The following is a 19,928-nucleotide window of genomic DNA, read 5'->3' on the forward strand; positions in this document are numbered from 1 at the left end:
ACACACACACACACACACACACACACACGTTCCAGCAAGGATAACTGCAGACTCCAGGTCTTTCTTCAACCAACAGGCTCTCTCCCAACACCAAGGCCGGTCCAGCAAGTCTTAACCTCCCCCATCTCAAAATGTTAGACTATTCTTGGATCATTAAAAAATTAATAAAAATTGTTATCACATCTCCACTGTCCAGTGATGAAAGATTGAGCCTTGTAGAAAGCCTGTAATGAGGGGCTGGCCAAGCTGTGGATGAAAGAGCATAAAGCTTCCCCTTGCATTTTAGGGAGCTCTGGGGAGAGGAGCAGACCCACAAGACACTGAATGCACTCAGCAGCTTCACTGAGCTCTGCAGTGTGCTTTGTTTGCAGAGACCATGCTCCTAGATCAGTGGTAGATGCTTCATGATGCTCTGTTTGCGTGTGAAGAGAAGAAAACTCCATCCGTCCTTCACATGTGTCGTTTGGGGCCTAATGGAGGTCAAGGTTGCTCATGTGGGTCAGAGCACAAGGGCCTAGCCAGAGACCATCCCTGCCTCAGAGAGTTGGCAACCTCGCAGATAAAGGAGGGCTATTATATCTCTGTTTGACCTGGGTGCAGAGAGTAAGTGGCTTGACCAAGGTCATGCAGGGGATCCCTGGCAGAGGTAGGACTTGAATGCTCTCATTCATTTTAACCATCCTTTCCCCCAGCACAGTGTCTTTCATAGGGGTCCACCAACGCCAGGTTCACTGCTACAGGGGATTCATCCTATTCAGCGGCTGGCCCATGCTCCAGTACCAAGGCATGACTGCCTAACCCCTGCACGCAACCACACTGCTCGCTTCCCTCGGCCGTTAGTGCTCCTGTTTCTCTGGAAATCTGAGCTCTGTCACGATCCTGCCTGCTTGTCCCGTCCCCACAGATACCTGCGCCTCGTCTGTACCTCTGCTGCAGGAGCTGTCTGGCGGGACTTGCAGCTGGGTGGGACGGGGTGGCTGTTTTATCAATCACAGCGAGAGCCAAGTCCAGCAAGACAGCACGGGGGATGGATCATAGAAATCACAGACAATGAGGGTTGGAGGGACCTCAGGAGGTCACATCCAGTCCAACCCCTTGCTCAAAGCAGGACCAGCCCCAACTTCATCATCCCAGCCAGGGCTTTGTTGAGCCAGGTCTTAAAAACCTGGATTTAAATGACACCACCTCTCTGGGAAACCCATTCCAGTGTTTTATTACCCTCCTAGTGAGGCAGTTTTTCCTGATATCCAACCTCAACCTCCCTTGCTGCAGCTTAAGCCCATTGCTCCTGTCATCTGCCCCCACTGAGACCACCCCAGCTCCATCCTAGAACAGCTTGAGGAACAACCTAGCGCCCTTTCAGGGATTACCCTTGTTGACGTAACTCAAGTTAGGAAAAAAGATGGCAAATGGGAGGACCAGTCTTCGATTTGGCTGGTTATTTCCTCTGAACTGGTTTGACTCCCTTCACCCTCAGCCCCATGAATCCAGCACAAAGTATGTGAATGTACAACAGAGATTCAGATCTTTCACCTGCAGGGAAAGAAGATGCTTGAGCCTTGCACTAGTAGTAAAGACACTGCACACCCTGTTTTTGACTCGGCAGAAGTAAGCAAGGGATTATTTTAGTTGATCCTGACATCTAACAGACTCAAAGGAGCAGTCATACAATGGCACCGTTTGGTTCAATTAGTCCAGAAATATTTTCCCTTTTCCTCACCAGCTGTTAGTTCTACCCTACCCCATTTCCTTAGCAGATTTCATTTGGATATACAGTTTAATTCAACCCAGAAGCCTGTCTTCACCTGCTTTCTACTGGCAGTTGAAAACCAGCCTTACAGCAGGGAAAACTCAAAATCTATCCACACCTATTAACAAACACAGAGACCCAAAAGGTCAAATATCTGCATACTTGTGTATCTTGGATGGCAATTCATTAACTTTAATGACTGCAGAGCACAGCAGGAGAGTCCCAGCTGGGAAGAACTCTAAATTAATGACTCGTTATATTAACCCTTCCAATCCAGCAGGCAGGTACCACAGTGAGCTAATAGGTCTGTGAGCACCCCACATTAAGTCCCCAGGGACAAGGGTGCACCTCACCTTTTCTAGTTTGGAAAGGGCCAAGGAGTAGCTGTCCTTCGCTCGGAACTGCATGAACCTCATATTGGATGGGTGGGTCAGCTCCGTAATGATGCTGAGGCTTGGAAACAGCCTGGAAAGGAAGGCAGGGCGGTGAGCGCCTTGCGTGCAAGCATTGGGATGGGTGTGGAAATGGCAGAACATGTCAGCTTCACCTGGGAGGAATGGTCGAACTCTTCCAAGACCAGCAACAGGATGGGGGAATGGGTGGGGGGTTAACACCACGACACTGCGCAAGCAATTCCCATGTTGCCAAGCCAGGTTTTAATTCACTGGATGAGCCATGGTGATTGTACACATGCATGGAGAGGCTTGTGGCTGCTGATGCACAAGGTATGGGGAGGGGAAAGAACCTTTCCACATTGCCCTGTGTCTCTGTGTACAAAGCTGTGGTCCAAGTTAAACACAGCAGCCTGTGGCATGAGTCCAGAGCAGGATTCCCACTCACGCCTTTGCAGCAGTGGCAAGATCTCCTAACTGCTCTGCTATCACACCCCTCCCCAGCACCCACTGGTTCCACCAGCCCCTTTGTGCCCTGGCCTTCCACTCACACTGGTGCTCGCTCAGCTTCTAGCACTGGGCTCCAAATGCAGAATGGGAACTGACCCCTGCCTACCTGGGACCTCTACGTGATCCCAACTAGCTCAGCGTTTCTTAGTCCTAGGCACATGCAAATGTCAGAGAAGGACCCGTGGCTACTTCTCACCTGAACATGGTTTGGACATTGACAATGGTTTTGGCATCTGCCATGTAATCTTCCTCGGCGCTCATGGTACTCTCTTTATCCACCACCACCAAGTTGTCAGCATAAATGATGCCACACTGCAGCAGACTGTCCAGGCTGGGATCGTTCCCAAAGACAAAGGAGGAGGTTAATGCACGGAGGGATGAAACAATGAATGCTATTTTGCAAACGTGCATGCATTCAGCCCGTGTGAATGGCAATGACAAGCTCATGCCAAATCCTTCTGATATCATAATGACCATTTTATGATGCCTACGAAGTGGGGAAACTTGAGGTGAATCCTACAGCATTTGCTAATCTGCAAGGAGGAGACTCAGACAAAGTTGTGGGCTCTTAAAAGATGACCGTCTCCAACCTCTAGTGCTGGCAGTTAGACAATCCAAAGAAGCAACAGTGTGGGAAGTCCTGGTGGATAACAGAGTTTAACCTAATTCTGCATGGCAACTGTCAGATGTGACCCCGATGGGCATCCGGGTAGACAGACTGATAGAATAACACCTGTGAACAAAGGACACCTACTTATCAATCGTGCCTTCCATGTAGTAAACCATGGGGAAACAACAGATGGCTTCCAAAAAGTGATGATCTGGCCTAAAGGAAGAGAGACAAATGGCAAAAAGGTTCATAGGACATTTCTTTAAGAAGTACTGGAGCTCAGTCAAATATTGCATATAGTGCATTCAGACACTAACTAGAACCATTCAACACAATCCCTCATGGTACGAAATGCCCATTTGAATGGAGGGAAAGGTCTGATGCAATGGCAAATAACTTTGGAAAAGTACTTGCTTGTTATCCAGCAGCAGCACAATCGGGTTTAACTCCTTCCGGGACCGGTAGTAGGCGCGGAGGGGGACGATGAAATTATACAGCCCATTCCCAGCAGTCTCTGCTGAGACTATAATCAACTTGTTCTTAAACCCATAGGCCTTGGCGTCTTCAAAACTGTTGTGCTTGCAACCCTGGGCACAGGCAGAAAAGCATCATGACTTGGTGATCCGTTCCGAGCTGCCCATGTGCCCTGACACCAGGCTTTGGGGACCGGAGGATGAATGGCCACGTTTCCCCCGGGGAGAAAGAATCCTCCAAAATTCAGACATGGCAAAACCACTAGGCAGGCTCAGTCCTATGCTGTAAGCTCTGCAGCAACCAGCGGGCAGGATGAGCAGGAGAAGGACCCTGCCAAGTCTGATCAGGAGACGACTGGGACTGTGCTGTCATTTCAGCCATGGGGGGCTGGGGCCCACAGCTTGGATGGCCCCATTCTCTGGCAGGCAATGTCTCACTTTGCTCATCTTTTTTGAGCATCTAGAGTGACTTTTGCACAGCTAGAAGGAGTTAGACCAAGTGGCCATGGAGTGGACAGCTGTCCGGGTGGCTGGTACAGCACAGTGCATGCCCCCTGCCCCTGTGAATAAGGCCATCCTCCCTACAGCGAGCTCTCTGCCCCGGTCTATTCAATCCTCAGTCTCCCAGATGAGTCTCCAAAACAGGAGGACAGTAACCAGGGTGGTTCTAGGGCTTCTGTCCATTGGCTGTCATAGAAATCACAGAAAATGAGGGTTGAAGAGACTTCAGGAGGTCACATCTAGTCCAACCCCCTGCTTCAAGCAGGACCAGCCTCAACTACATCATCCCAGACAAGGCTTTGTCGAGCCAGGTCTTAAACACCTCCAAGGATGGAGTGTCCACCACCTCTGTGGGTGACTTGTCCCAGGGCTTCACCACCCTCTCAGTGAGAAAGTTATTCCCTTGACATGTTTTATTGTTCGCTCTGAAGTCAGCCTCTTACCTTGTCCAGCCTGAGGCAGCAGAATGGGGCCTTTTCAGGTAAGAGATGACACAAAGTGGGAGAGCTCCCAATGTAGGGGGAGTTGGGGGGGTAGCCTTTCACATACCTAGAGCAGAGATAACAGCCATCAGTATCAGGGCACACCTGTATTTTGCCACACACACACAAAGCAAACGCTATTAAGTGACGCTGGAACGGCAAGAATAGAAATAAAGCATGGAAACACATTTTAAAAACGCCTTCAGCCGGCAAAGGGTCACAGAATGGGATGAAGGCAACAGACACACCGACACAGACACATACCCCCTTTATTCTCATGAACCCCCAGACAATTAAACAGATCCTGGAAGACAAAAACATCTGGAAGCGTTTAGCAGAGATGGGTCTCAACATCTAAGACTGGCCAGCAGACTGCGAGTCAGGGAAAAAAAAAAAGAGACAAAACTCCCATCACCTATTTTTGGTTTTGCCTTCATTTAATGTACTGTATGTGCTGTACTTTGCACTGCTGCTATAATGGAAGAAAAAAAACAAGCTTTCAGACTACAGAGCAACTGAAATCCATTTAAAACCGTAGTCAGAATTGCCAGCTTTTGTGCTGTTGCTTTACTAACCACTTTAATAACGGTACAGTGTCCCTTACAAACAAACCCATTTGTGCCTGTGCATGTGTGGGCTCACACAAATATATTATTTGGCTCATCAGTAGCTATTAATCGCTACTTTGAAAATGCAGAACTGACCACACGGTGCTGCTCTTGCACCGTTTCCTAACTCGTGAATTGGCAGCGTAATTTAAATAAGCATGTCGCTGCAGATAAAACTCAGAGAGAGGTTCCCCAGCGACAGAGCAGAAGCAGAAGCAAATCTATTAACGAGAGGTTAATTTATGCAAACTGGATTTTGGCAAAGTGAATAATAATTGCATGTATTAGTTGTTCCAATCCAATGGAGATGCAAAATATCAGGGTGAGCCCTGCTGGCACTTTAATAGCACAGAATGGATGGCTTGCTTAATTTCCCATAGGCAAGGCTCGTATGTCAGCTGAGGCCTGATCCTGTTCTCTCTCTTTAGACTGAGACTGAGAGGGTTGCAGGCTTGCCCAGTGCTTCAAAGAGGGGTGTAGGACTTGCTGGAGCATTCATCAATATATGCTGCTCGCACAAAGGCTTTGCTAAAGCACTGACAGGAGCAAGCTTCACCAGCAAATCTGACCGATGAATAAATGAAACTGGAGATGGGAGGATAGTCCAGCAGCAGGATGATAAGGTTAGGATGGGAACGCCCAGGTCAGAACGTGAAACAAGCCCACAGCACAAGACGGCTTGAGACGTTAGATACAGATGGAAAGCAATAGGACGTTTGTTTTGATCCTTGTATAAAGAGAACCGGAAAGAAGGGAAACTCCTGGGGGAGTCTGCCTGCCATTGTGCCAACTACCCTGTCACAGGTACAAATGTCTTAGCTCCTGGTCTGATGTACTGGTTAGGTCAAAACATGTTAGGGCTGTGCTTGTAGACAATAAACCTGGCCGAATCTTTGCCACCGAACCGAGGCTGCGGTCGTTCTTTAAGACAAGATTAGTTTGGGATCGACTTTGCCAGCACTGCAGTTCCAGAGACTTCAACACTGACAACCCATCAGTAACACCTGACAAGGACAACACCGATAATCCCAGACAACAAGGGGAAGAGACGATGTAAATGAAAAGGGGTTTTAGATCTAAGGATGAGTTTACGTTAAACATGGATCTTTTACACCTGTCTATTGATGATTAATGCAGCCTGAAGGAATGTGCATTTATAGCAAACGGTTGGAAGGCAATCCTGAGTGTAAACGCATAATGCTGCTCAGTAGGAAACTGACTTTGACTGCAAGTTCATGGTGGTGGACCATCTCTTGGCCTGTTTTTGTGCAAGTTACATGGAATCGTGCCCTGCCCTGCCTATGCCCTTCTTTCCCTCTGGAACTACTCTGAGACAAAAAATAGACTCATCGAAATCATAGAAAACGAGGGTTGGAAGGGATCTCAGGTCACATCTAGTCCAACCCCCTGCTCAAAGCAGGACCAGCCCCAACTACATCATCCCAGCCAGGGTTTGTCAAGCCAGGCTTTAAAAACCTCCAAGGATGGAGACTGCACCACCTCTCTAGGTAACCTGTTCCAGTGCTTCACATCCCTCCTAGTGAGTTTTTCCTGATATCCAACCTCAACTTCCCTTGCTGCAACTTGAGCCCATTGTTCCTTGTCCTGTCATTTGTCACCACTAAGAACAGTCCAGCTCCATCCTCTTTGCAACCCCCCTGCAGGGAGTTAAAAGCTGCTATCAAATCCCCCCTCAGTCTTCTCTTCTGCAGACTCACAAGAAAAGCCACCTCATTGATTTAACACTATAGCTGCAATGATCCAAAGAGTAGAAGGTACAATCCAAAGAGTAGATTGCAAGCCATCCGGCACAGGAACCACCTATTAGGCCTTTGTGGAATTAAGTGGAAGACAGCAGAAAAGTAGGCACGCATATCTCTTAAAACTTGTCTGAAAATCCCATCCTACACAAAGCTGATCACTTATGATGATGCAGTGGGCGTTTGCACACGCCTTGTTTTTTGCCCTTTCTTGCACTGCAACTGCATGCCTGTTTGCACAAGCAGGATTTCCAGACACTTTAAAAGTCTTTCTGACACTAAAGCAGAGCGATGCTGCTGTCAAATGGCAACTTACTCAACAACCATAGGCCCTTCTTCATCCGACTGAGTCATCTCATCTTCCGACTGGTCACTAAGCAGGTCACAGGGCAGGAGGGAAGAGCTGTCAGCTAACTCGAGCACTGGGGCAATGCTAGGTCGCCTGGTACCTGACCCATTTTCAGCCGGGAGGGTCAGCTTGCTGCTGTTAACAGGCCGGCACTCTGTATTTTGCAGATCCATGGCTACTGTTCCTGGAAATGAAGAGTAAGGAAGGGCCAAACAAATATACCGATAAACAAATGAAAGCAAAGTATTTCGGTCTGGTGTGCTATGGACCGCACAAGGGCACTAAGGTACTGCAGGGAAGTAAGTGTATGAGGACCTCTCTGTTGGACTATACATTAAATTTGCATTTATATGTAGTCATAGAAGGGTTAAGAAACAATTAATACATAGTAAAAACATGTTGCAGACCTGAGTAAGGACTTCAAGGATAATGCATCATAGAGAGATACAAGCCAGGAACATAAGCAATCTATGGACTCCAGATCAATCTAAAACAATCAATTATCTGTGGTCTTTTATTAATTATTTCCAAATTGAATTTTGATACTCAGTTTTCCAAGACACACATAAAACTATCCAGGAAATAAGAAGGGAAGCTTTCACTAGCTCTGCCATATCAATGGGATTGTTCACATGCTTAAATTTAAGCAGGGAAGGTTGTTTGGGTAGATGTGATATCATCTATCAGACCAACTGAGCAAATTTAAGAGAGTGCTTAAGTGTTGTGAATAGGTGCCTGATTGCTCAGCACCTGGCAGGACCAAGCCCCTAGAACAAGAGTTTATACCTGCTGTAGGAGCTGACTGAATTCATAGGAACTGGGAAATGATCAGTTTAAAAAATGCCCTTTTCCCTGCAAGTATTTTCAGCTGGAGCTGATGCTTTCACAAGCCTTCAACATGCAAGATTTCCATCCTTTATTGGGAACTTCCCATTTATGGATGTTAAGGAGGGGGAAAGCTCCCTTAACTACTCCTAAACTCTAACAAACATGCACTCATGAGCCCACACTGTTCACGCTGCCCTCATTCTCTCTGAAGCCAAAGAGATAATTTCATTATCAGTACAAGGAATTTGCCTGCTGGTCAAAGCTCACAGCCAGATGGGAGCCGATCACATGCTGAAGTCCTATGGAGGTGGGAATCTCGGTGGCAAAACTCAGCTTGTGGGAAAGGCCCCGGGGTTGTGACCTTCTTATCTGCAACTTCCAACACATTTTTTCCAACTCAAAGAGTCTTCTGGCATTCTCAGTTCACAATAACCCCTATCTGCTTGGAACATTTGAGGGCGCCCGCTGTCAATCCGAACTTGGAGATCAGGATCATTCTGCGCCATTTGGATGGGTCGTTCCAGGAAATGGCTTTGCAGCTTGCAGATATTCTGGGCTCCCAACAGCTCAGTTCCCGGGAACCTCCTGAGAACACACTGTGCATGCAGCGTGACCACGTTGTTCTTGCTTGCTTGGCCCCATTTCCAAGCAGCTCTTCAACAGATTTAGCACAGTCCTCTTTTGGCTGCTGAAGCAGTGGTCTCAGGTACAGCCTGCTGCCACCAGTGCTAATGAATCCCCTGTGCTATTGTTTGTCTGCAAAGTCCCTTAGCCATCAGACTACATTTTCAAAAGCACCCAGAAATGTTGCTGTGCAAATCGCACTGAACTTCAAGCCTCTTCCATTTCTTCAGCATTTCTCCGGCACCCACCTTGACTCCAGCACAAAACGTCCTCAAATGTTTGAAATCTCTTTCTTTCTTGCCTTCATAAATGAGTTTGCAGTCAAACCTCCCTGAACTGCATCTGAGTTCTTATTAAAATGTGGATACAGCTTTGTCCACAACAGAGACCAGGAGCTGTAGAGCTCCAAGATTACTATAAAAATGACGAAGTGGGATTTTTGTTTGAAATCCTGGATTAGGCACAGCTGAATGAACATGGCAAACACCTTGGTGCTGAAGGAACACACTGAGAAATCACAGGAATCTTTTCTGAGAAGCAAAACCCCCAACTCTATTATCTCTTTGTGTTTCAGAGGAACATCTTGCTCCTCTCCAGTGGGCTGGTGACAGCTCGGTTGTGTGCCTGCGCCTGCACATGTGCTTAGCTGCGTTGGATACAGTCAGTAGTCGAAAAGGAGATTTAGGCCAAGCCTGTACCAGAGAAGATTTGCTAGTAAAACTATCCTGGTATAAATAGACTACAGACCCTTCTAGAGCGAATGCAGCTTCTAATGTGAAAAAAATGCATTGATGAACAGTTTGCCAAATGCAACAAGCTACACTAGCAAAAATGCCATCTTGCCAGCATAAATGCATCTTCACTGGTGCTTTGCTGGTAGAGAAATGTTCAGATAAAAAAAAACCCCAGTAACAACAAGCTCAAACCCACAACACTACGCCAGCAAAAATATCTTGTGCAGACCCGGCCTTGGAAAGCAAACCAGGGTATTCCAGGAGCGGTGAGATCTTGCCATGGTTTTTCTCTCTCAGGGCTGAAAATATATGCACCTAATTGCTAGCCTGAGTTTGCACTGCTTCAACTTCCAGCCTTGTTATACCTTTGCCAGTGAGACTGAAGGGTCCTGTAGTACCAAGGCCTTTCTATTATTACATTTCTGTTCCCCAGAAAGGCTATGAATAGATCAAGTGAGTCTTTAAATAGACTGACATCCTATTAAGCATGTTTTCCCAAACCTTTAACTGTTCTGGTGGGTCTCTTCCGACTCCCCTCCTGTTATCAACATCCTGATGAAGTTATGAACACCAGAGCTGGATGCAGTATCCCTTTAGTGGCAGCACCAGTACCAAATACAGAGGGAACGTAAGAAAACCCCACGACTGCCATGCGATATCCCCTTGCTTGTACATTCAAAAACCACGTGAAAACCACGTGAGCCCTTCTGGCCTCACACTGGGAACTCCAGTTCAGCTCCTTATCCACTGTGAACCCAAGACCTTTTCATGGTCACTACTTCTTAGGAGAGAGCCCCCTGCCAGGACCTAAATTCTCTGTTCCCATATCCGTAACTTCAACGTTGGCGATATTAAAAAACATTTGCTTGCTTGTGCCCAGGTTACCAGGGACCTGTTTCAGTGACCTGTTCTCTCCAGGATGTATGACTCCTCTGACCTCTGCGACATCAGTGGACTTTATCAGTGATGAGTTTATCTTTACTTGCAGGTCATTGGTAACAGCACAGGGTCAAGATCCAATCCCTGCGGGACCCCACAAAGAAAACACCTGCTTCATGATTGTGTCCCACCTACAACGGCACTTTTGAGACCCCCCGTTAGGCAAACATTGGTTGTTGTGTGTAAAGCATAGTGAAATCTGGCAATGAAAGGCCACAAAGATGTTTGGAGTGGTATTACTAATGCTCTCACTGACTCATCCATTGCTCCCGGATAGCGCTACCTTCCCACGCAGCTGCTAAAGCACGGCTGCAGGCTCTTAAAAGCAATTTCTTTCCCCACCCCCCCAAAGTCAGGGTTTATTCTTAATGATTCCATGTTGTCTTTCCAAGCATCACCCATCCTGCTTCTCCTAGCAGATCAAAGCTTTTAACCTGTGCGATTCAGACGAATGGGTCAAACGGATCATTGTGCCCAAGTCAAAGAACCACCTGACGAAGGATATTTCAACCCCGCCGTCAGACCATTCGAATACCCAGCATCGAATGTCTTTTGTCAGATAGCCGTGGTTCAGTGTTCAATGCCATCAAATGCAGAAGACTCAAATGTTGCCCCTGGACTCTGCCCTTCTGTTCCCATCGTCAAAACGGAGAGGAGAAGTGCAATTTTCCAAAGCACTTGAGAGAGGCAGGCACCCAACGACTCGTGGCTTTAAATGGGAAAAGGGCACTTCACTTTCTTAGCTGCTTTGAAAAAATCCCACCCTTCTTCTCCCAGTCTTGGACCAAAACATGCACATGTGACTAGTGCTTTTGGGTGACTCAGCTTTTGGCTGCTCACCTTGAGACCCTTCAAAGCAGCTTGATTTTCTGTGGGTTGCTGCTCAGCCCTTTCTGGTAATCAAGAGCTTTTCAGGCGTATAGGGCTGGGCAATCAAAATCAGTCATTGCTCTTGGAAATCAAAGCCATCGGCTTTTATTTTAGCCTTTGTCACACAGTTATTTTTAAGTGGGTAGGAAAGCGATGCATGGCACAGCAAGCACGACTCAGGAGCTCAGCTCTCTCCCCCTTATTACCAGCCAAGTAGTTGAATACAACTGACCTACTTGTAGGATACAATTCCTATCTCTCCTTTTACTTCTGAACATGTTCCCACTGAGAAAAAGCCATATAACAAGAGCATCGGAAAAATGCTGCCCAACAAGGAGCTTTGTGTTTCGCTGTTGGGATAATCTGTGTAACTTAATGTCCTTGAATGCAAATGGATACACGATTTGCCTGGAATATAATCTCCTATTGTGTCTTGGCTTCCCCAGATAAACCCCAAAATTTGCGCTTCCCAGATACAAGCTGGAAATAATGAGTCATGGTCGTTTTGATTTGAGAAAATGCACCACTGACTGAAGAGCAAACTGTGCCATTCATCAAGTTATGAATCATAAACATGATTTCAAATGCAGACAGCAGAGTCTATTCTTCTAACCAAGGTATGGGGTATTTATATGAGCAAACGCCCTTCATGTTAATGGATGTGATGGGCCTTAATAACAACATTTAGCATTTGCAGGGAGTGCTTTCCATCTAAGATGCTAAAGGTGGGGAAGTGACATTTTATTTCCTTTATAGATGATAAAACCCAGGCAGAAAACGGAAGCAACTTTTCCACGGTCACAGCTGCATAGCAACTGAGTTTGGAAGGGGGCTTTGGAGATTCCCTGTAGCTTTCTACAGACAATAAAGTCACAAGGCATCTCTTTTATTTCCCCGTTGGGCTCCAAGTATACCTCCCCCTGGTATCCCAGATCTTGTCAAAGGGATCATTTGGTCAGCAACATGCAGAGCTACATGGTAGAGTCATGTACAACCCAGTGTGACTTTACTACTAAGAGAGCTTGAAGCAGTTAAATGATCACCTTCAGGACTTAGCAATGACTTCTGCTGGAAACATTATAGTGCATCAAGGCAGGAGAAAGGATACGTTATTATAAATATGTGCAAGGGGGATATAAAAGCAGAGGGCCCTGGGGCTAAAGTGAAGTGCCGACAAGCTGCCGCCTGTCACCCAACCCTATAATAGCAGCGCTAGTGCATGCATCTGCAGGACAAGAGCAGGGTCTGGCCAAAAACTTTCCCTCCCAAGCCGCCAGCTGACAGCTACCAAGCAGAGCAGGTGCACACATCTGCAAGACCTTGCTGCTTGGCTTGATGGGGCCGATTTGCAAGGCATCACAGTGCAACCCTCTAGCAAAGCTTTGACTTGCATCTACTGTTTATGCCTGAGAGCAGCAACTTCATCCAGGTAGAAACGCATCTGCTGTAACCTGCTTGCAAACAGAAACAAAGCTTCCCCAGCTGTTTCTGGGATTGAGGCGGTGCTATCTCCATGGCAGAGATGGTGCAAATAAGCAAACTTCCCAGCCATAGTTCTGCAAACAGCACCGCTCCCCCGGCTGGGCAAGAGCAGGGGTCAGGCTGGATCTGACCCACTAAGCCATTTGATCTGACCTGTGGGCATGGGGCTTTGGCAGTGATCAGTGGCAGGAAGAAGCAGTGGTGGAGGGCACTTTCTCTATGCTGCCATGGGAAGAAGTAACCGCAGTTTAAAATGCTGACGACAGCTGAGCTATGGAGTTAGAGCCAGCAGGGTTACACAAGGGAGAGACACTGACAGAGCCTGCCTGAGAGATGGCTTCCTCTGCCGCTACTTGTGGAGGGGCAGCATAGAGGGGAATGACATCTCCAGCTTTTGGCAGCACAACGTCCCAAGGGTTAAGTGACTCACCTTAGGTCACCCAGCAGATCAGTCGCAGAGCTAACAACCAAACCCAGGAGACCTGCCTTCTCTTTCTGTGCTCTGAACATTAAGGAGGATCTCCCCGGGTCTACTAAAAGTCCCCTGAATACCTGCCAACTTCCAAAAGGGATTGGGTTGTGGTTGGGACATGGAGATGAAGGCTCCATCCAGAACAAAGCTACACATAAGAGGCATCCATTTGTTTTCAGCAGAAAAGGATGCCCCAGTAGTTGCACAGAGGCACTTCCAATCCCAGAAACAGTGTGTGGCTACCACACATGCACCACGCATGACACCCAAGCGCGTGGACATCATTGCCATGCTCTTTCAAACAGGCCGCGCTGCTCCCCCCTGTTCCCTTGGGCATGCTGGAGGAACTCACCCATGCTTGCGATGATGCTGTGAACAGGCAGCCGGGAGGGACCATCATAGGCCCCTCGCCCCGCAAACCCCTTCTTCTTTTGCTTCTCCTCCTGCTTGAATATGAAGGCGGAGTTCTCCTCCTTGGTGATGTTGATGTAGAAGCAGGTGTCTGATGCTGCCATGATGTGCCGTGGCCCGGGGTTCAGCAGGATGCTCTTGTTGTCTTCCCTCCTGATGCCTATCAAACAGACACCGTACCTGGGGCAGAAACACAGGGCAGGCATTCAAGGCTGGTCGCTAGAGAAAAGACTCTCCATGTGCTTTTGCAAACGTGGCTTTGGCCCGTGCTTCTCACCATCTGCCCTGACCTCGGGTACTGAAAGCAGAAGCTAATGCATGCTCCTCCTGGCTCCTGCTGTCCCGCTTTCCAAGCTGATATAAATAAATCCACACCTCACCCTGCATTTTACCCAGAGCACCACTTCCCCCCACATGCAAGACTTTTTCCAAAGTCCCCCCCCAGGCCAGCCTGTGACCTCCCCACCAATGCATTACATGTACCAAAACATGCATGGTCTTTCTCAAAGCCTGAGGGATCCCCCTGCTATGGGACAACATGCCCCCCCCGAGACAAGACCTTTCCTCCTGCACATGCCAGCACTCAGAGGCCCCAGCCCAGACTTGCTCTCACTTCTTGTGTGCATGGAAGGCAGCATACGTGAAGCTTTTCCCTTCATACTCCATGAAGAACTTGCTGTCCCCCATCCGGATGTGATAAACTTCATTGCCTGAGCAGCGCCCGTACATCCGTTGCCATTGCTCAGGGGACTCCTGGCCTTCCCTGTAGCCGAGGGAACAAAAGTCTGCTTGTTAAAGCCTTGTCATGACCAGTGCTACCACCCCATGCGCTCCAGCTGGGTTTGCACCCATCACCGGGCTATGCAAAAACCTGCTGAAAGACCAATTTGCATTTCAGACTATAGCAAGCGAAGGGTGGGATTAACAGCTATTCCTCTGGCCAAATCCAGACATTCCCTTGCACACCTGTATCAGTGGAAATCCAGCAGCCAAGAGAGGAACTTCAGGTTGCAAGTGTCAAGTCCTGCCCTTCCAAAACCCATGCCCCGAGGTCTTATGCTCAGCAGAGAGAAAAGGGTGGCTTTCACACTGGGACTAAAATAAGGGGCTTTCTAAGCAGCTGTGTTCCCTGACCCAGACACTTCACAGTCATGTAGACCTCTGCAGCAAGTCTCCTGGGGGATGCAGGCGCACAGTAACACTGGTTTTGGGGCCCTGATCATGTGCCCCCTGGTGGGGGCTGGGGCTGCTGTGGGCACAGGAAACGTAGCTCAATGCAACCGAGCAGAAATGCCCTGGATTCAAACAGAAAGAAGAGTCACAGCATCCAGTCTTTGGAGGAAAAGGAGGTAGTAAAACGAACAATGCCCCACACCCAGGGTTGCAATGAACTCAGCAATGGAGGTGATGTGCTCACCCTTCTGCCCTGGCTGCACTAGGGCCTCACCGCTGTGCACGCAGGGCCAGCAAAGGCACGCAGACCATTTACATCACCTGGGGACAGTGTGATTACCAGGGATCCTGGTTTTATCTGATTTAAAAAAATCCCCAACTTTTGGTTAAAAAAAAGCAGCCCCAGAATCCATATTTTCCCATGATTTAAATGAAACACCACTCGTATATAGATCTACATATAGTGGTGTTTCATTTTAATCATGGAAAAATGTGGATTTGGAGGTTTGTTTTTTAACAGAAAGTTGGGGATTTTTTCCAAGCAGAGAAAACCAGGATCCCTGGCGATTACTGAGTGGGACAATGAAGGACATGAGCTCTGGCTGCATTTAAGGCCTGCACCAGTAAGATGGTGGCAGTGCCTTTTCATGAGCTGCCAGCACATCCAAGTGAGAAATGATCTCATTTTAATTGCAGATTGTACACGCCTTTGTATTTAACGAGTGCTCCTAAGGGGAGCCGCAAAGGGCAAATATTAGCAAACAATCCTGAGCAGGGGATGGGAGTCGGAGACACGCTGGAGGCTTTATAACCCTTTGACTTCACATGGCTTTGAATTCAGTACGTTATAACTTGGCCATGGAAAAACAACCCGCTCCATCAAAGCATGTACTTAGGCAGCCTGATTTATTTCTGGTTGTATTTTATACAAACTTGCAAAACACAATCTGAAGGGCCTATTTGCGCTTGAATTCAGCTTCCTTTCACCGTGCCAATGTCGGTATCGACAGTGTTTTGTTCCCAGGCCCTGCGAAGTTATGTTCTCCAAAATCACACGCAGTGCTCATCTCAACTGTTGCCCGGGGAAATGCACCATTAACCATATTTGCCGCACCCTTCACTCTGTAATTTATTAATAACTGGGTGCACTTGAAAGGGACAAATGAGCAGATGCTATTTAGGGTGATGCTTTCCCAAAGAAAGGCAGGGGGACTGTGAGCACAATCCCATTCACAAACCCACTGCACCTGTATAAGTCCAAAAACTCCCAAAGGGCTCAACAAACTTTGCTATAATGGTCATAGGGACATTTGTGTTTTATTTGCACTTGTGCATGAGACAGGATCATTCAGGTCTGTTTGCAACTGCTTGAACTTGTGGCTCAAAGAAGTTAAGTGACTTGCCCATGAACAAAGAGCAAGTCAGTGACACAGAGACTCCAGCATCACATGCTATAACCAGTTTGCTATGCTTGCCTGGCTTCCTGAAGCATCACCGTGATATCCTTACAGCGTACCCGGGTGTCCTTTGAGATCAGTACAGTCATTAGCCTGCAGCCTCAGACTTTACCACAGCTATCTTTTATATAATGCTCTCAGCGAGAGGATATCTAGCAGAGTGTGGCCATGACAGATCCATTGTCCCGCATGCCAAAGCACGCAATGAAATGTAAAGGGCAAGAAGGCAGCTAGGTCCAGCTTTTGCATTGTACTTCTTAATGCTGTATGAAGCATCCTGCTGCACAGTGCAGAAGTGATTTCCTTTCTTTTCCTGTCTGGAGCCCTGCATGTGGCTGTCACCAACTTGTCACCTCTGTCCCTGAGAGGCAGAAGGCCCACGTGCGAGGTACAACCACAAAGACTTATTTCTGGCTGTGCTGGCAAACTCTAATTACAGGAGCCTGCTCAACTCAGCCGGGACTCGCCCCCTGGGAGGACAGGTCTGCACAGGACAGACCATGAAGGCATCATCCCTGAGTATACATGCACAAAGACTGGATCATGAGGCTGCCCCATCACTGGCTTGACTGGCACTTAGCTTTGATGTCTGGTGCAAAAAGAACTGCTGAGTGGGAAGGGCCCGCAGCACCTTCACTTGTGAGACCTGGGCAATTGTGGGGATTTTAGCATGGGCATTTGTTCTTAACCAGATGTTTCCAGCTGCTTTTGCCTAGAGAAGCAGCAGCTGTGGCAAGGGGCAAACACCTGCTCCTAACTCAGCGATACACTCCAGGGAATCAACGTCACCTGTCATGCCCCCGGTTTGGCCAATGCTTCTCACTCCTGACACGCAATACCCCAGGGGTCTCAAATCCTGGCCCCTACTGGGTCTACCATACAGGTTGTTCCTGCCCTGCAGTTTTACCTCCTGCCCCAGGCCTGGGCACCCCACACAACCCTGCTGATGTGCCTCAGTCCTGGATAGCTATGGTCTTTAATACTCATGCCCTTGGCCTCTCTGTGAGGCAGAGATAAAGAGCCATGGAGATGCTGCCATGTTCCCCCCCCAGTAACAAACATGGGTGCCCAAGCCAGAAGGCTCCTAACTCCATGAGCTCCACATCAAAGCAGAGGACAACCCCTTTCACTTGCACAGAGCCTGGAGACACAATGGCTGCTCCCTGACTTGCTCCTGGATGCCCGTGTCCTTCTACTCCTGTGGCCATATGGGGAACATATCTATAAGCGGTAAATATACAGGGTGAATGCCCCAGCTAGGTGGGTCCCCATGCTCATGCCACCGGTTTGGTGTGCACCCCTTTTCGGTGCAGACAGCCCCAGCTCAATGGGTTGTGGTAGACATAGAAAAATAAGTATTTGTTCCGGGGAGATCAGTGCTCTTAACTAGAGATGGGACTGAGCCAGTGGGTCGGTGATGCAGATCCCAGGGGTGATGCTACAATTATTGATCATTACTGGTCTAAGAGGTCCCCAGTGCAAATCAGGTTCCTATTGCAGTTGCTGTCAAACACATAGAGGACAGGCCTTACAACCGACCCAGGAAAGGCTGGGAGGCAGGAAGGAGGGAGATCCGATGGGGGATGGGAGATTGAGGTGTGCAGAGGTTAAGTAGGTCTCCTGAGACTTCATCCTGTGTGACAGCACGCCAAGACCACCCTTTCTCCTAAGGCAGGTTGAGCCTAAGAGGCCCACAGCCCAACTTTGTAGCCAAGGCCCAATGTGTATTTTCAGATGGCAAATCAGGGTGAAGAATGGGAACAACCATGGCAAGTAGCAAAAGGGAATTAATAAGTCAAACCAGAATACACTCACTGTCCCCGGGATGTGTGAACCAGAAGGGTGATGAGCGTGGAGGTTGCTGGACAGACGCAGTTCAAAGCCAGCATGGCGTACTTGCACTCTTCCTCACAGACCACATGATCTGAAATGGAAAAGGCAGCGCGATTACCCCTCTCCAAGCAGAGCTTTCATTTCCCTGCCTCTGGCAACCGGTAATTTCCTTGGAAGATTTTCAAGTGAGCCAGTTTCCAGTGAGAAGAGGGAAGGTTAGGGGAGGCGGCACAGCATGTGTGACGGCTGGAGGGTTGTTTGTTTTATGTTCCAGCTCCAGCAGAGTCAGCATGGATTGATTAAGTACAGAAAGGGGCTTCAAGGAAAAGCAGCTTGTTTTCACTAGGTACCAGGGATGCTTTCAGCTGCCTTAGAGATCAATGTGAATGGGCATATAATTCCAGGTAGGGAAGAAAAAATAGACACGCAGAATGGCATCCCGCCAAGCAAACCCCGTCCAACCCAGACGGCAGAGGCAGGGTAAAACGAAAGGGAAGAGGTTTTGTCTGGGGTCAGTCTTAGAAGACGGGTTTCACACTGGAAGCCTAACGAGCTGGATTAAATACTCAATTGTTCTCTTTAAAGGACAACTTAATTAGCTTCCAAAGTGATGGGAGAATGTCCTTACACTGAGGCACCATCCTGCTACTTGCTGGTTCATGTGGGAGTTTGACTGTACAGACCTGGTGGGATTCCTCAGTGGAAGAGCTCAGGGGACAGATTCAAACCCAGCATATTAAAAGAAAAAAAAAAAAAAAAAGAACCCTTGTTCCCACTTTCCTCAGTCACAGATGCTAAAAATAGTTCGTCAAACTGCAAAATCCCCCTTGACAACTCTTGCAGCTCAGTGACCACACTTACTGCCTCTTTTATGCAGAAACTCTTAGCCAGGTTTACAAGTCTGGTTGCCTTTGGAGTTGGTAGGTCTGTCCCTGTGACCTACACAGACTCTCCTTCTATTGATCTAGGTAGTGACTCCTATTAACTGGCTGCAGATATTAATTCCCATGCTGAAAGAAGTGGAGGATGGATGCTCTAAAATACCAGAAAGATCAAGAAGCTAGAAATGACCACATACCTACTGCCTGTCCTGGCAACAGAAGGCTCAGAGCGGAGCCAGCAGCCAAACTGAAATGCACTGGTGGTGAAAAGCAAGGGACGTCTGTGCATTCATGGCCCACTGGCATCAATGAGGACCTGAGTAATGCAGGCAGCTCTGACCTTTTAGATGGGGAGCCTGTTATACAAATAGACTTTTTGCCTATTGCCTTTAATCTTATGTATTTGCTTGAATTTTGAATTGCCTTAAGAAACTCCATTTTGTATTGCTCTGTAGCTTGACATAAATGCTCGACCTTTGAATGCTGTGTGTGTGAGAGAATGGGTGAGAGTGTGTCTGTGGAAAAGGAAAACATCAGCTGGTGACTGGATGAAGAATGCCGACAGATAAAACACCAAAACAAGAAGAATCTGCCCCAGAACAGCGAGAGAACAAGGGCAATTAACCTTCAAGAAAGAACACTGTGATAACACAGCAAAAGTCCAGAGGACTGGGTGAATTGACAAAGCTATAAAAGATGGGGCAAGACATCAATTTTGGGTCTTGTTCTGCATGTCCTCCTGAAGCACCGGTTTGTCTGACGAGATGGACTGGCAGGAGCCTGGCTCCT

At 47.9% G+C, this 19,928-nt stretch overlaps 1 protein-coding gene across 1 annotated transcript in view; it reads right to left on the minus strand.

The window, feature by feature from the left end:
- The window catches only part of KCNT1 (potassium sodium-activated channel subfamily T member 1), a 171,953-nt gene that overhangs the window by 16,979 nt on the left and 135,046 nt on the right, over positions 1-19,928 (minus strand). Inside the window, exons 16-24 of the mRNA XM_019541124.1 lie at positions 18,241-18,349; positions 14,409-14,558; positions 13,737-13,975; positions 7,403-7,619; positions 4,680-4,785; positions 3,677-3,849; positions 3,407-3,478; positions 2,849-2,983; positions 2,089-2,215 (exon numbers count right to left, since the gene is read on the minus strand). Coding sequence (XP_019396669.1) covers positions 2,089-2,215; positions 2,849-2,983; positions 3,407-3,478; positions 3,677-3,849; positions 4,680-4,785; positions 7,403-7,619; positions 13,737-13,975; positions 14,409-14,558; positions 18,241-18,349 — 1,328 coding nt within the window. The remainder of the gene's footprint in view (positions 1-2,088; positions 2,216-2,848; positions 2,984-3,406; positions 3,479-3,676; positions 3,850-4,679; positions 4,786-7,402; positions 7,620-13,736; positions 13,976-14,408; positions 14,559-18,240; positions 18,350-19,928) is intronic.

Source organism: Crocodylus porosus, unplaced genomic scaffold, assembly GCF_001723895.1.
Source record: "Crocodylus porosus isolate Cpor-Errol unplaced genomic scaffold, CroPor_comp1, whole genome shotgun sequence".
NCBI classification, from domain to species: Eukaryota; Metazoa; Chordata; order Crocodylia; family Crocodylidae; genus Crocodylus; species Crocodylus porosus.